General features: G+C 38.9%; 1 protein-coding gene across 3 annotated transcripts in view; it reads right to left on the bottom strand.

Moving 5' to 3' along the window:
• Nucleotides 1-906: 906 nt before the first annotated feature.
• atrn (attractin) overlaps nucleotides 907-17,589 on the bottom strand; it is a 69,191-nt gene continuing 52,508 nt past the window's right edge. For 2 of the 3 annotated variants that reach the window (XM_017464312.3, XM_017464313.3), the window contains exons 26-29: nucleotides 15,650-15,728; nucleotides 10,208-10,315; nucleotides 3,640-3,754; nucleotides 907-3,526 (exon numbers count right to left, since the gene is read on the bottom strand). In XM_017464312.3, the coding sequence (XP_017319801.1) occupies nucleotides 3,402-3,526; nucleotides 3,640-3,754; nucleotides 10,208-10,315; nucleotides 15,650-15,728 (427 nt within the window). In that variant the 3' untranslated portion in view covers nucleotides 907-3,401. Of the gene's footprint in view, nucleotides 3,527-3,639; nucleotides 3,755-10,207; nucleotides 10,316-14,354; nucleotides 14,965-15,649; nucleotides 15,729-17,589 lie in introns of those variants that run through there. The other variant, XM_017464315.3, reaches the window with a different exon arrangement.

The following is a 17,589-nucleotide window of genomic DNA, read 5'->3' as shown; positions in this document are numbered from 1 at the left end:
TCTTGCTCTTTGAGTGATCTTTGCTTGGTTATCACTCCTGGAGAGGCTAACAACGGTCTTGAACTTCCTCCATTTGTACACAATCTATCTGACTGTGGATTGGAGTCCAAAATCTTTAGAGATGGTTTTGCAAACTTTTCCAGCCTGATGAGCATCAACAACTCTTTTTCTGAGGTCCTCAAAAATCTCATTTGTGAATACCATAATACACTTCCACAAACATGTGTTCAAGATCAGACTCTGACAGATCCTTGTTCTTTAAATAAAACAGGGTGCTCACTCACATCTGATTGTCATCCCATTGCTTGAAATCACCTGACTCTAATTGCACCTTCAAATTAACTGCTAATCCTAGAGGTTCACATACTTGTCATTCACAAATTTGAAAGATTGGATCATTTTCCTCAATGTGTAAATGACCAAGTATAAAATATTATCTCATTTGTTGAAGTGGGTTAAGTGAGCACTATTTTAAAACAAACATATTTAAAATTATTTCCAGTTGGAGTTTTTCTTTTCGCTATAAATAGACAATGGGGCGAATATTTATCCATGATGCAGTTTTTAGATTGGTTTTTATTTTTAAATAATTTTAACAATTTTTTTCTGTAGAGTCACTTCAAAAGGAGCAGGAAAAAAATCCAATTCTAATATGCTTAAATTTGATGTTGCAATAAAGCAAAAAACAGAAAATCACTAGGAGAGAAAACTTTATGGAGGCACTGTACAGTATGCCCTACATCCAGTGACAAGATCATATTAAAAAGAGACTAACTGCTATTTCTAAAAAGAGAACTAACCGGCAGTGCAGGCTAAGATGCCGAGGCCGTGTGCACACCTAAACATTTAGTGTTTCTCTGTAATTCATTAAACTTATTTGTTGGTTAAAGCAAAAATACAGGACCCTTAATTTAAGCATTTATTATAGACAAAAATTGTCTTTCTTTATGTACATGAATAATTACAACTTCAGTTATAATTCCCAAGATTTGTTTTACTGGAATTTTTTTTTTTTTTTTTTTTTTACACATCATATTTGTGCTTAATTTAAGGTTTGTTCATGATGACATTCGTTATCTTACATACAAAAAGAAGCTGCAGTGAGCCCCCACATTAAAAGCTGGGGATACTCTACCTGCCAAGCAAGTCATTCAACAGAAATGGCATTCACATTAATGTTCAACATTATGTCCCCCCCCCAATAAAAATTAAATTAAATTAAAAAGTGCATCTGCTGCTACATAATACACATTAAACTATAGATCCTGATATCTACAGTGATTACTGTACAGAAAGCAGGTGGTGGGATTGAGGCGTAGGACTGGATAAAGATCTCTTTGAGACCTGAAATAATCTGTTAATTGGCTCTCACATCAAAAGACTAGCTCCTTTCAGGTCTGTGTTCTATACTATGTGTGTAAAAGTGAGTGAGACTGCTTGTCATACCTTGTTTCTTACAACTTATATGCTGCCTAAACCTGCAGAAATGAGCTTCCATCTCACTTTCCACTGAGCAGGGTTATTGAAGTGGACACTCCAGTTCTCAATAGCTCCCAAGCTACTGGTGCTACTTCCTCATTTTGATGGATCTTAACATTTAATCCATCAACATGAAAGGCAGTTTCCCCATCACAATCGCAGCAGTTCTCAGTTCTCTGTGATTTAGCTGTGGAAGGTCTTGTTTGGTTGCAGCGGACTGATCGACCATAATGTTTTTGAAAAACTTGTGTCGTGTCAATCATGGCTCAGCCATTGCAAGGGAATTGACAAGTAGGCAATCGGAGACACATAAAACCAATCTCAGTTCCATTCAGCAGCCTCGTCACAACTCGTTATATACAGATTGCATGACGGTGTAATACACTGAGTAATAACTGAAATGACACTTGCGTAGAGCAAACAAGAGAGAAATAACTGCTTTCTGCACCTTACTTCATTAGGCTGTAATGAAGTGCAAAAGACACAAAACACGCCTGCATCTGAACATACCCTAGCGGAAAAAAATATGAGGTTAGATGGAATTCAAATCTATATGAAAAAATAAACTTCTCAATAAACTGGGATGTTTGTAAACTCGGGTCATGAAGAGTAGAAAGCTCACTGAATTGAGATTTTCCTCCAAACTAAAAGAGACTAAAGAGAATCTAAATGGAATGAACTGTGAATAAGACATCTCTAAAAATTCATTTTAAAATAATTGGACCAAATATGAACATAAAAAACATCTAACAAAAAGCTGGATGATTCCCATTGCTATACATTTTATAATGTCATATTTGCGTATTTCTCATCAGCCATTTTGCCTACACTAAAACCTTCTCTTTAGCCCTAATAATCACAAAATCCAACACTCACGCATACACATACATTATAAATGTAATTCCAAGTACTCTACCACCAAGAGTGTGTGTGTGTGTGTTTCTATGTGTGTGTGTGTGTGTGTGTCTAAAATGGCATCTGGCATTTTGAAAAACTTAAAGCTGATGTTTAGATTTAATCCTGAGGCCTTTGCATTTACACTCTCTCAGCTCCCTCAGGTTCTGTTCCAGTCAGAAGCTAAAATGAGTCTAAGAAATGGCATGGGGTCTCAAAGGGGATACGGAATGTGGGGCTGGGGGTGGCAAAAAGAGAAGAAATCAGTCTGAGAGAAGGGGGGGGGGGGGGGGGGGGGGGGGGGGGCACTGATAAAATGCTCCTGAGCAGGAAACAGAGCAATGATGTGTGTCAGAGACCACTGAAAGTGACTGAAGTGAAAAGAAGAGAATAAATTGGCTGATTTTCACAAATAGAGAAATGGCATGATGTAGTTTCACTGTGAAAATTATCCACTTCACTCTCACACATGAAAACACACACCTTCTAAAAACCAGAACAGCACAGAGATTCTACTGCATGTAGAGCCATGATTTAAGGGACACAGACACACATAATCTGCCTCATGAATGACCAATATTTGTGTTTGTTTTGGCAAATGGGTAGGTGTATGTATAATAGCTAGCTATGGGTGGTCTGAGTGTATGTTGCCATGGAGACCATGGTGCAGCAGTGCAGGGGAACCTCCTCCTGAGCATAAAAGGGACTAAAACTGGAACAACATTAATAAGTTAAATATCACATAGCAGATATGAGTCACAAGTCCTATCTGCAGTCAGTCAGTTAGAGGTGAGAAAGGGTTCCCTCCATCTCAGTCTCTCCAGGTCTGTGCATCTCTTCCTCGCCTTCTTAGGCTTTCATTCTTCCTGTGTGCACATTTCATAGGCTAGGAGTCTCAGTTCTCCAATCAGACTGCATCCTTACTCCACCTCTGAGTATGTGACCTCCGCCATGTGGGTTGCGTGTGTCCGTGGCTTAGTCCGTGGCGGAGGTCAAAGCTCAAAGGAATTGGGGGTGAAAGGTAAAGGTCAGATGCACGTAGCTGGCTGTGCTATTGGCTGCTGCTTACGGTTGCGCAGCCCTCCAGATTTCTCCTTATAGCCCACACACAACTGCTGAGACACATCCACCAGGGCACTTGCTACTGCCAGGCCTGAGACAGACACAGAGGGAGACAAAGGATTTACTGTAACTGTGTAGCATGTTCAGCATAATTATCTGCCTGTAAAGAGTAGCTTAAGAGAGTTGAGACTATGAGACTCGCACCTGACTGTCCTGGAGTTGGGATGCCTCCGGGACCTCTGGGTAATCTGATAAAGATGGACAGCACTGCTGCTTTATTCCCAAAACATGGTTCCAAAGCTATGGGCTTTGGCACTGCCTGCAGACACAGACACAAATCAAGAATTCAAATTAATTATTAATGACACTGACATGATTAAGTTCTAACACTGTAGACACTGATACTGCTACCTTTCTCTTTTGTGCACATATGCACACACACAAACACTTTTCTTACTATCCATATGAGGACATTCAGTTGACCGTTATTATCGTAGCTAATTAGTGCTATGCCTACACCTAAATCTAACTCTAAACTTAAGATCAGTAACCAAAAGGAAAAAGTGGGGCTCTTAATTTTTTAATAAAAGCTGCATTTTTTCCTCAAGGATCTCATCAAAATTTCCCCAGTAGGTCAAACATGCCAGATATTCCTGTCCTTGTGAGGAAATTTGTTCCCCAGTAGGATATAAAAATATGACCACACAAACATACATACTATACATAATAGGGGTATAAACAAATACATCATTTGGATTGAACAAATATGATGTACTAAACAAATATAAATACAGACAGTAGGCAGAATATTCCCTTTTTAAAAAAAAAATAAAACAAAGCTTGCCAGCCTCAGAGACTGTGATCTCACCAGATGAAACAACTTAATAAAAAAAAATAAAATTAAAAAAAAAAAAAAAAAAAAAAAGTTGCAAGGTTTTTAATTTTAATGTTGAACTTTAAAGAACAGCTCTCACTGAAGCTCAGGGGGAGGGTTTCAGCAAAATTCCCAGCCCAATTAAAAAAAACAAAACAACAACAAAAAAAAAAACACATAAAATGACTTCACACTAAACTAAAATGTACAAGGATTTTTTAAATACACATTTTTCTTTCATGTTTTTATGGGAAACAAGTAGTGTGCGTTTCAAATTTGCAGTTTACGATACCTGTAACACATGGATATTTTATACATGGAAGCTGGCAACCTTGCTCTTGGAACGGAACAAAAAAAAAAAAAAAAAAAAAAAGAGCAAGTTACACTGTACATAGAGTACCTCTGTGGGGTTTTTAAAAATATTTAACTAATTTAAACAATGTTATTGCACATGTTTTTCCATCATTCTAAAATGACTACTCTCCAATGGGACTAAATATTATGTTCTGAAACTGAAGCTATTTGTTGTTAAAAATTTGAATGAAAAATGACTTCTATTACCAGTAGCCCTGTTTTTCCCCAGTCCGGTTTAAATCCAAACACAAAAACCGATATGAATATTTTGAGTACTAAACAGGTACAGATTAGAGGTTACACCGCTAACACACACACACACACACACACACAAACACACACACAAACACACGCACAAACACACACACAAACACACACACAAACACACACACAAACACACACACACACACACACACACACACACACACACACACACACACACACACACACACACAAACACAGCCTGAAATAGCGTAATACAAGTTTAATTATTGTGGTTTCTTTAGTCAGTGGGTGTACATAACCTGGCCAGGACTAAAAGCACATGCCCTCTTCCTCACTTGGAAGCGAAATCATGGCACAGCTTCACTCTTCCACTCAAACACATTCCAACACTCACCCGATTTAATCATTTATTTCGCTCTCATTCCCCAAGACTCACTAGCTCATGCTCCATCACACTCACACACCTATTGTGCAAGACCTCACAGCCTTGCCTCCTTTTGCCTTTACCTTGCACCCTTTAAACTCATGTCTTATTCTATTGTGGACCTCTTCAGAAAATTTAATTATAGCCTTTAAAAGTAATGTGTCTAGAAATGTGTGGGTGTGTGTGTATTCTGGTTGGACTAGAGAGATTATCTAAGGCAACCAGACTGAGCTAGCAAAACACAGGTTCTGTTTAATTAACTCTTTTAATTAATTCATATATAAAGAGAGAGAGAGAGAGAGAGGGCAGGCAGCTAGAAAGAGGCAGGTGAGAACAGAGATGAGGCCCACAGAGCGGGAGGTTAAAGTTGCAAGGTGGTTAGTATCATGCTTTTTGGAACGTTCAGGAATAGCCTAGAAACATCACATAGCTATTTCTGGAGAAAACAGACTGCTCTAGACTGATCTTGTTTACTCCCTATGACGGTAAGGTTATACAAACAATCAAGCTAGGGCTCATGTGGCAGAACTGAGAACATCTGCCATCCGGATGTTTTTGGGACAGACAAGGTGCAACATATAATAATCCCCAGAATTATAGAAGAAGGAAAACTTCATTCTGGCTCTACTACTAGCAGGACATAAAACCGTTCATTTTGTAATGTTTTCTAATGATCCCCACTGGGTGATGGTAGCAGTAGCATCCTTGCACATGAGCCAGACAGTATCAGCCGATGCATACTTATTTGCATTTCCCTTTGTGATTTAATATCACATGGAGGGGGTTGTGTCCCGCAAAACAATAGCAAGAAAAATTTAGCGCCAAGAAAAATTATTTAGAAAAGAGCTATGATACTCTAACATGAATTTAAACGAGACAACTTGGCAATTACAAAATCTGTTACGTTGATGTAAAATAATTTTACATCAACGTCTTTAGCAGACTTCACATCAAAATACATCACATCAGGCATGCAAACAACTAGGAGGTTCAGAAATAATCCTTAAAAAAAAATAAATAAATAAATAAATAATAGATTAGTCTACTAAGACACATCACACAGTCGTGTCGTGCACAGTTTATCATCATGCAGGAAGTGAAAACTGATCATTGGTCAGGTCTTAATGCGCCTAACGTGTTTTAATACAGGACAGGACAATAAAATGACATAAAACCCCTGTTTCTGGAGATCCACCACCCCACTAAGCTTCAATACAACCCAAATTATCCCAAATCTTACTCTAGCTACAGACACTAGTTTTCCAGCATGTACAGTTCTGCAGCTTTTCATTAGGAATAGAACATACTGGGCTGAGCTAACAAACAGATGACATAAAACCGCCTTGGTCTGCTGATTTGTCAATAGCAGAGTGTGATTTCAGTCACTAGTTCATCAAGAAAATCACAATGGCCTGTGCAATCGCTTATACGTGTTGGCACAAAGGCATATCTTAAGGCTGTGTGCATTTTAATTCACAAGCGTATCCAAGTCCTTTGAACATGGAGCCAACTGAGTCGTGCCATTGTCTAAAAAACACAACATTTATGTATTATATCTTGAAATATGAGTTCTAAGAGTCATCATATTTACCTATCGACATTCTATATATATATATATATATATATATATATATATATATATATATATATATATATATATATATATATATATATATATATATATATATATATAAAAAACAAGGACATGATCACATGACTCAGGGTGTTCCAGCACATATTGTGTTTGTACCAATCTATGAATCCCTAAGTTATCAGAATGCACTGGGTTGAACCATTGAAACAGGAGCAATGCGAACCTTGTACTCTTAGAACATGCAAAATACACATTCTAACATCACAAAAACTCCCCAAAATGATAGTGATGCATGCATGTCCTGTATGAAAAAATCTTGCCTTTTATTGTAGTTTGGCTGGTTACTCAATGAGTTATGCACAGCCATGTGCAATCTTAGTTAAACAGCTATATCTAACCCACTGATTAAGTCATTTGGCAAATTTATCCCATTTATGTAAAGGAACAACCGAGATATGATCTGTATACAACCCAAGTATACGACTGAGCAGTTTTGGGTTAACAGTAAGGTCGTGCAAATGGCTCACTGGTAGACCTGAGATTAAAACTCACTCATTTTTTTCTAGTCACTAGCGCACAGTAACCACTGAGCCACTAAACTATCTCCAGACTTTCTCAGCAACTTGAGAATATAATGAAACTACTTTCATTAGCTTAAAGAGTTCTGGGACAGATTCTGATGCCATATTTCTAGCAGTAAACAACATTGTTATACTGCAATTAGGAGGGAAATAAACTCAGCAATTTCTTGGACATAATGCGGATTGGTTTACGTGAGTGGTACATCTTGTATTCTGAATGGACCACATTTTTGTTCAGACCGTCAACAAGCTATTGTGTGCACAACCTATCCATCAAGCTATTACTAGCACTATGACAATTATTATTAATAGTGTTACATTTATGAAGTGTCCGCTTCCGATATGTACACCTACTGCCATCTAGTGAAAAACAGATTACATTAAATTCCAGTCTCTTACGTTTTCTCCACCTCTATTTGAATATTTCATGGCAAGTTTATTCTCAAGCTATTTGACAATCACTTGGAAATGCTTAGACAACTAGTCTCTTCTGTGTGTTTCTGGCAGGGAGTCTGTGGGCGGTCCTTTAGAAGTGATTGGTGCTGAGGCAGCTGCCACATAGCTGCATCACTTAGGATTTCTGCAGCACAAGCTCATACTTTCACTGATCAATGCCAGCTTGGCTATTGGTCCTTGGTTTCACAAAAGTCCATACTTTCAATAATCACTGGTTTTGTTGCTGTTTCCCCATGGGTAAGAGAATGTTCTGCGTCCTCTGTGAACAGCACATAGGACAGGAAACATCAAAACTGTAATTCGCTTCCTTTCCATTCACTCCCCTATCTAGTACTTGTTCCATTTTATGGAGTTTTTCTGAAACATTTTAAAAGCAGAAGTCTCTATAAGAGTGTGTGTGTGTGTGAGAGAGAGAGTGAGAGAGAGAGAGAGAGAGAGAGAGGGAGAGAGGGAGAGAGGGAGAGAGGGAGAGGGGGGGAATGGAGAAAGCGAGAACATGAAAAAGAGATAAATCTAAATTGAATCTATGCTTCAGGGCTGTCCCACTACCCTGGGAAAAAATTTGGAGAGTTCCAGTGAAACCGTAGCCAAGATGAATCACATCAAAATATAGAACTATGTTTTGCTATGAATACTAACACACGCATGTGCACGCGCGTGCACACACACACCCACACACGGATTAGACTATACTGAAGCTCTAGATATATTCCAGTGTGATGATGTACTAGTCTATACATACACAGTGTGAATGCTCGGTGCAGCTCTATGACGATACTACGGGTTTCTTCTTTTCTTTTTTAACATAAAACTCAACTCAGAGAATGTCAATGTTACCATAACAGCAACACACTTATGAATCCTGTCAGTGTATAGAACAGTTGATGTTGCTTTAAAATGAAGTTTTCAATTGCACTGCTTGTGTTTTGAACACGTTAAATGTACTCAAATGTCTTACTGAACAGAAAGTAATTATTTATGGCTCACAACATTCAGCTTTGAAATACTAATTTAATGCGCTTCATGTGTAGTTTTTGTGTAGTCTTTCCTTACAGGGAGGGATGTACCAATTCTATACTGAGTATGAGTACTGGTGTCAATACCAGCTTGTAATTCTTGATCTGTATTGGTATGAACTGGACATATTTTTCGAGTGATTTATTTGTGTGTATTGACTGACAACACAAACATTGCACATTGGCTTGCCTATGCCTTGTTGCTATCGTGGATCCAATGTTTCACATAACTCTGCAACAGTAACTCCAGAGTCAGCGTGGTTACTTAGAGCACATGTTTCCAACCTTGGTCCTGAAGTACCCTCTGTCCTGCACATTTAATTGTTTTCCCTGCTCTAACACACCCACTTCAACTCAGCAATGGTTGTTAATTAGCTGATTAACTGGATCAGGTGTGCTGGGAGCAGGGAAACTAATATGTGTAGAACATTTTGTAGGGAACCTGTGAGGATGTTAGTAGTGAACATCAGCCAGTACACAGAGCTCTGATAGAGGTATCATTTCAAAGATGAAACAAGCTGAAGTCTGGGCTTGCAGTGTTGATGGGGATTTGTTTGCCTGAAATACAATTAAATTGTACTTCAAACAAGAAGTAAGTTATTGAAAAAAAACTATTTCAGACATTTGCAGACCTTGCTGTAACCTTGGCCCTGAGCCATTTCAAAATCGAATCAGTTCATCTGCTGCATCTACAATCTTAATTCCATATAAATCCTACAAACATTCAACTACTTGTCCTTGAGACATCTCACTAACCCAAGAAAATAATGCCTTCTCCAATTGGTAGCAGAGGCATAAAAACTGTTCTACACTCAGAGAGTGTAATATAAAAAATACAAAAACACACTAGCACAGAATGTATGCAAACAATCCAATAATGAAATTAAAAACTATCAAAAGGTTTATAGGCTTTTATTTAGCAGATTATTAAATGTATTGGCCACCTGGTTCAATCAGAAACTGAATTCAGTTTGCCCTCAATCGCTTTACTCCAGTCCAATTAAGGTGTTAAGATGAAGGGTATTGTTTTAACTGAGCTATCAATTATTAGGCTGCAGGCAAACAGAACAAGTGAGACCTGTGGGGAAACAGATGAGTAGCTTTGAGAGAGTACAAAATGGTCACTGCGGCCGGCTGACTCAGCTGGTTAATAAAGATGAGTGACGAGGTCTAGCCTCATGAAAAATGTCATTATTAACACGATCTCAAGCCTAGCCATAATGTCATAATCTAGAAGGTCACACTCACCTTCACATTTCCACCAATCAGGTCAGGCGGCTCCTCGTCCGTCTCCAAGGCAACATTGATGGTGGCGAACGGCCGACTGGCCATCTGCTGCATCTCTCGCAGGAGTTGCTGAGAAAGTGGAGAAAGAACAAGATAATGCAGCAGACTTACAAAATATACACAACCATCCGCATACATGCTCAACTTTGTATGCAGATAAAGGCAAGAAGCAATCATGAACCAAATCACTGACAGTGAAACAAGCTGCTTGTGATATGTAAATATGCACAGTAATGGACCCTTTGAGAATCAAATGGAACCTAAAAATCTTGTGTTTCAGTGACGATAAACGACAAAAAAAAGACCAAGAGGAAAAACAGACAAAGACACAAAGAGAATTAAATCGCATCACGCTAAAGCATTCTGTATTCAGAGCTCCTTATTTTTCACTGCCTCTTTAGGCTCACAGCACACACAGTAGGATTTTAAAAGCACACAGTAATTTGCCCTTTGATGTACCTTTGATGGGAAACTGAAGTATTGATCTGGCATCTCAACATTAGGAAGCACATTTTTGTATGTGCAATGTTTGAATATGAGAAGGGAACTTGCACTTATTCAGGCAATTGCACCTTCCAACTTCAACTGAACTACACAGAGATCAGATTTCCCTACTTTTGAAAGCCCTTACTTACAGTTCACAGGGTGAAAAAAAATCCTACTGAGGTCACTGATGTAAGAAGTTAAACCTCATAGACTGAAGTGTAGGGATTACATGAGCATTAAACTGAAGCTGCTTGGTACGGGTCATGGATCTCAACCTGTTGTACATTAGTATTTTCTGTTCCCCTTCGCTACACACTTTCAGGAAAATACGACTTCATTACAATTTGCTAAACAGTTAACTATCTTGGAAGTCAAATATCACGTCTTGGCCTTGGACTGAAATGAGTCATGTGGCAGACTGCATATTTCTGTGGCAAAGGAACATTTCAGTAAAAATGCTAAAGCGATTAACAAAAAAAATGAAGGCAAGTGAAATCAAAAAGTGACCTCTCTAGCATTCAGTGTGTTAGACCAAGCTACAAGTTTGACGAAGCTTTAAAGCTCCTAAAAAACAGTGTAGCCTGTGATTGGCCCAACATACTAATCACTAACTAAGGACAATCTTTTTACGCTTTAAGACACGCCAGAGCTTTAGTTACAGACTTAGATACAGTCTGATTTTGCTGCAGCTTATTATGATGATAGGATTTTATTCTGATATTTTTGTTAACATATAAACATTTTTATTCATTATGCTGAAGAGAGAACTGGTTAACTGTGTCCAGCTGTACAGCTGGGGTCTGGGTGAACCTTTCCTATCGGAAATTTATATAATATTTATACATGTGTAGGATATTCTAAAACATAAAATCAGTTAAGGGAGATGCGTGAAGTTTGCACAACATGGGAGATCTCTTCCATTTCTGATCATTCATGAGCTCACCCATGTGACCTCTAACGTGACTTTTAAGATTAAAAGATAACTCGACACTGGTAGAGATTAGCCTAGGAGAGTGTAAATATATTCCTCAAATGATGCTTAATTTAGATCTCTAATTAATCCTACTCTACCCTAAAGACTACTGATTAAAGGATTTAATATTATTGCCTTATAGCAGAGAGTGTGTGCAAGTGAGAGTGACACACTTGCATTAGGTTAACAGGAAAACAATTAACATCCACATCAGGGCTTTCTGAAAACACTAATGGCCCATGCCTCTGAATGTGTGTATGTATCTGTGAAAAGGGGGGGCGGGGGGGCGGGGGTGACCTTGAATAGAAATGCATCCAGAGAGTTGCTGCATATGCTCAAGAGTTTGGTATGCATCATTTCATCACATGTTCACACACTTAATAACCCCACAGCTGAAATATTCCTGGCTAGCTGGAGTGTTAGTAAGCTGATCCAATAAAAATGTGCATCAAAGAGATGGAGTCACCTTGAATCGTTCTGCTTTTCCTCATTGTCCCAGCTCTTTAAATGTGAAGGAACTGAGAATGGCATTGCGCAATGACAAATCAACACAACACAAAAAAAGCATAAGCTTCAGGACATTTTTGTGATGTCTGAGATCTGGTGGATTAACGTATCTGGATGTTTCTCATTCAATCAGGAACGCCTGACTAAACACTCCTAAATGCTAGGTGCAACCTTTAGACATTACACAGGAGAGGACAGCACTGTTTCAAAAGGCAGACAGTAAATATTTCTGCGCACACACGTTTTTCTAACAACAGACAAAAACAGTTCTTTAAGCTCTTTGGGTGTAGTTCACTGCAGCCTGTTGAAAATGCAATATTAACCTAAATTGTTAAGGGATAATGTGAGTGGCTGGAAGAAAAGTAAGTAAGAGGTGGCATTTCACATTAGTACATACAGAAAAGTTAATTGTTTTCTGTAATTTAATTCAAAATATGGAACTTTCATATTCTCTAGAAATATTTCAAGTCTTTTTTTTGTTTTAAATCTGATGATTACAGCTTACAGCTCATGGAAATCAAAAATCCAGTATCTCAAAACATTAGAATAAAGAATTTATAATACAGAAATGTCGACCCTCTGAAAAGTATGTTAATTTATGCACTCAATACTCGGTCAGGGCTTTAATCCTTTTGCACAAATTACTGCATCAATGTGGCGTGGCATGGAGGTAATCAGCCTGTGGCACTGCTGAGGTGTTATGGAAGCCCAGGTTGCTTTGATAGCGGCTTTCAGCTTGTCTGTATTGTCTGGTGTTGATCATAGATTCTCTATGGGGTTCAGGTCAGGCGAGTTGGCTGGCCAATCAAGCGCAGTAATAACATGGTGAGCAAACCAGTTCCTAGTAGTTTTGGCACTGTGGGCCGGTGCCAAATCCTGCTGGAAAAGGAAATCAGCATCTCCATAAAGCTCGTCAGCAGATGGAAGCATGAAGTGCTCTAAAATCTCCTGGTAGACGCTGCATTGACTCTCAACTTGAGAAAACACAGTGGACCAACACCAGCAGATGACATGGCACCCCAAATCATCACTGACTGTGGAAACTTCACACTGGACTTCAAGCAACTTGGATTCTGGTCCTCTCGACTCTTCCTCCAGACTCTGGGACCTTGATTCCCAAATGAAATGCAAAATTTACTTTCATCTGAAAAGAGGACTTTGGACCACTGAGCAAAGGGACAGTTCTTTTTCTCCTTAGCCCAGGTAAGATGCTTCTGACGTCATCTCAGTTCAGGAGTGGCTTGACACTAGGAATGCGACACTGACAATATTATAAATTCTTTATTCTAATATTTTGATTTCCATGAACTGTAAGCGTTAATAATCAAGATTAAAACAAAAAAAAAGCCTGGAACATTTCACTTTGTGTAATGAATCTAAACTATATGAAAATTCCACTTTTTGAATTAAATTACGGAAAAAAAACGAACTTCTCCACGATATTCAAATTTTTTGAGATGCACCTGTATATTGACGGATATTCCCACTGGGGTTAATATACAAGCCATTTTATTTACATAATTTTGTCAGTGGGGGCGTGGTCGAGCAAAAGCACAGCTTGAATAAACGTGAGCCCTGAGCACAGCCTGCCTCCTGAGTCTTCCTCTGCACCCTCACACACACCAGGTTATACAATAGTGCTTTTAACCATGGATATTGTCACAAAGCAGTTTTGCAGAAATCTAAATATAAAATTTTAATTTATCCAGAATGAGCAAGCCAGAGGTGACTGTGACGAGGTAAAAACTCCAGGAGGCGACATGGGGAAGAAATCTTGAGAGGAACTTGACTCAAAAGGGAACCCATCCTCTTCTGGGTGACATCAGAGTGTGAGATTATAAATTATTTCACTTCTATAACTGTATAGTACACAGTCATGTAGTGATAAGTGTGTTAAGTGTGTGAAAAGGAACTTGTGTGTGAGCATCGTTAGTTTTACTTTTAAGTCTATCATATCAAACTGAAGTTATCAACTGTTCAGTGATTGACACTTGAGTGTAAACTGTTCTTAGCAATTACAGTCTACCCAAGGAAGATGACCAACAGCCACAGCAACATCCATCGTGGCCACGAAGCCTGTGGATAGAGGCATTGTCATCTTGAAAGAGACCATTCTGCTTCCTTCATTAACGGTAGAAAACATTAAGGCATTCTGGCAGTTTTAATTTCTGTTTCACACAAATCCAGCACATGCCTTGCAAGGTATGTCATTTTGTGTATATTATGTTACATTATTTCCTAATGGTGCACACATACAGAGCTTGAATTTTACTTAGTAGTTCATCAGCCACTGTGGTTAGCTAGCAAACTCAAAGCCAGGATTTTTAAAATACAAACTTTATAAAATGCTAACATTAATTATTTGTAAAATTATTGGGTTAAAAAAAAAAAACATTACTGAAAGGTGTACAATGTGTATATGAAGTGTTCGAAGAGCAACAACCTCCAACTATGTTTCAACAATTGAGGACACAAATGAAGGTATGTCTAGGTTTATATAATAAAACTAGTAGTCAGCTACTTAACAGTAGAGAACACTCGTGTGCATTCATTCATTCATTCATGTTCAGTAACTGTTTTATCCTAGTCACATGCTCAATATAGCAACAGAAGTAGCGAAATAACATGTTTCCAACAGTAACAAATTTACACAGCCAAAGTGTTCTCAGTGCAGTCCACATCCCCTGGACAGACAAAAGTGCTCTAGTATGATTTAGGGGGAGTCCTGAAGGAGGGGGTTGGGAAATTCAACCTACAGAATTGAAGAAGAACACAAAAGGAGTAAGGAAATTGAGATTTTCCACTTTCAGGACAGATAATGAACTGGCTGAAATAAATCTGTTTACAGAACATTATATATCTTTATGTTTAGTGGCAAGTTGCTTGAATTTAATAGATTATTTGGAAAGGTCATAAACAAGACAAGCCAGGATTCATCAAGTTCTAAGTCTCCTGGCAGCCAGCAGGTTTGAGTTCACAGAGCACTGGGTAGGAGATAGAGGTGAACGAACACAGTGTGGTGAAGATCGGTAATGAATCACAGTAACGCACCAAGAACTTGGTTCGCAATTTTTCAGTTATAACTGTGCTTTTGATTCATTTGATGAGGAAGGGAAACTGGACAGTATTATGTGAAGACAGGGACAGGAGGCTGATGCAACATAGGTCAACCCAGAAGCCATACTGCTACAGAAATACAGTATGATGGCATATTGCTTCCTATTGGCTATGCCAGCTGGAATTTCTTACTGAGGGAAAGTTCGACAGTGACAGATCAGTGGTGTTTAGCATTTGTTTAATGCTCTCTATGGTACAGAGATCAGAAGTAACTTGACAATGACAGTGTGACCAAGGAAATTCATTCTTTGGTGCGTTAAGAGTTATCTGCAGTGTGAACACAAACTGAGTTTCAAGACGGTTGTTGCTAAGGCACTGACCTCTCGTCGTCGTGATGCCCAGCAACTCTGCTTGATCTTCCACACAACTGCTGCCACCAGCAGAAGAGACAGGAAACAGCTGCAACAAAACAGGAAAGAAAGAGGAAAACATAATTTCTCTTGATGGAATCCTAACTATTTTTTAAAAAACCCAAAACTTTCCATTATTAATAACGAAATGAATGTACAAACTAGGAGGACTAAAGGAATGTAAAGACAGAATCCTTGCCCATTTGTACGACTTTGCCTTACAAATGCTTATAATAAATAAATATTTGGTGGGTTGTATATTAGTTTATGCATGTAGAGATGTGTTTGTGCAGTTTGTCTCTCTTTAATAACCTGTATCACAACCTTGACCTTAACACCCAGAAAACCAAAAGAACTGATTGTGGACTACTGGAAGTCCTTGAGGAGCCACAAACACACCGTTATCTTTATTAACAAGACTGAGGTAGAGCGGGTCGCTAGATTCAATTTTCTGGGTGTCCACATCTCTGCGGACCTTTCCTGGAACAGCTCCTCTCTTCTCAAAAAGGCACAACAGCACCCGTACTTTCTGAAGAGCCTGAAGAAAGCTCACCTTACTCCTCATACTATGCTGAACTCAGCTTCTAAGCGTTAACTGCCAGCCTCATCCTAATAAATAAACATTAGCACAAGACACCATACTATACAGCATTTCACTGTCTCTGTACTTGCACTACTGACAATGACAAAGTTGAACCTAACAGAACCTGTATGTTAATCTTAATGTAAACAGTTTTCACGTTGCTCTTTCCTAAATCAGTCTCACTTAAAGGAGGTTAAGTGGAGTATGTAGGAAGACACTGAGCATTCTCCTTGGTGGCAAAAAGAACTATAGTGGCTTTTAGACTGCATCTAGATCTGATCCACCACCTATTTGTGCAGGTTCCAATCCCTGTAACAGGGACTACATCTATACAACAGTTCTGTGCCTTGATTTACAATGACAGAAAGCATGCTCTGCATCACATGGTCATTTGGCATGCCAGCTAATGCAAACTGGACCACAACCCCCTTGATAGTTGATATGGACCACAACTGTTTGAGCAAGACTTATGTGCCCCTCCAAGAAAAGGAGAATATCTTTCAGGGCTACAGAAACTGGTAGGAGTTCCAAACAGTTTACATAGGCACAAGCTCCCTAATGTACTGATCTGCCCTCATGAATGGCACCCCAGTCCTGAAGGCACACAGCTGATGTGATCACCTTCTTGAACAGGATGGTGCCCCTTAGAACTCGTTGCAAGAAAAAGCCTGGTGTTCATGACATGTTTGGTCCAATTCAAGGGAGGCCACCCATAGTTAAAACTAGTAAAAAACAATCAATTAAACAAACATAAAAACATACAAGCGATCAAACTGGATTGCAACCAGAGCTTTGAAATACATTTATCAGAGAACAATCTGTGCTTGTAAGACTTCAAAAATTTAACTTCCTTTTTGCAGGGCAGTTCAAAGTAGGTTTCAGCTGAAACTCTAGACACTGGAACTGGCTCATAAACTGAGACTTTTGAGAGGAAGGAGACGCTAGTGTCTGGTCAGTTTGGTAGCTAACTGCCCTCTGTAATGCAAAGACAGGAAGCAAAGACAAGCTGATTCTTCTGGGCTAGGGTGGAGGGGATCCTTCTGTGCAGCCATACAGTTCTTGGGATCCTAAAGGTACATGTGGACTCCCTGCGCAGAAATCTAACAAAGGGGATGCGGGCAGAGCTATCTAAAGAGACGTATACTATATGGCTAAAAGTATATGGACACCCGAGTGTTGAACAACTCATTCCAAAACCATGGGCATTAATATGGAGTTCCCTAGTGAGTTTGGTATTGAGGTCCCTATTGAGCAGAACCACAGATAGAAACCTAGCTGAGGCAAACAGTAACAGCTGCGTCTGAAAAAGTGTTTCAAGCGACTTCCA

The sequence above is a fragment of the Ictalurus punctatus genome, chromosome 3 (genome assembly GCF_001660625.3).
Source record: "Ictalurus punctatus breed USDA103 chromosome 3, Coco_2.0, whole genome shotgun sequence".
In the NCBI taxonomy this organism is placed as follows: domain Eukaryota; kingdom Metazoa; phylum Chordata; class Actinopteri; order Siluriformes; family Ictaluridae; genus Ictalurus; species Ictalurus punctatus.
Note: the sequence above shows the minus strand (reverse complement) of the source record. Positions and strands in the feature narration are given on the sequence as shown.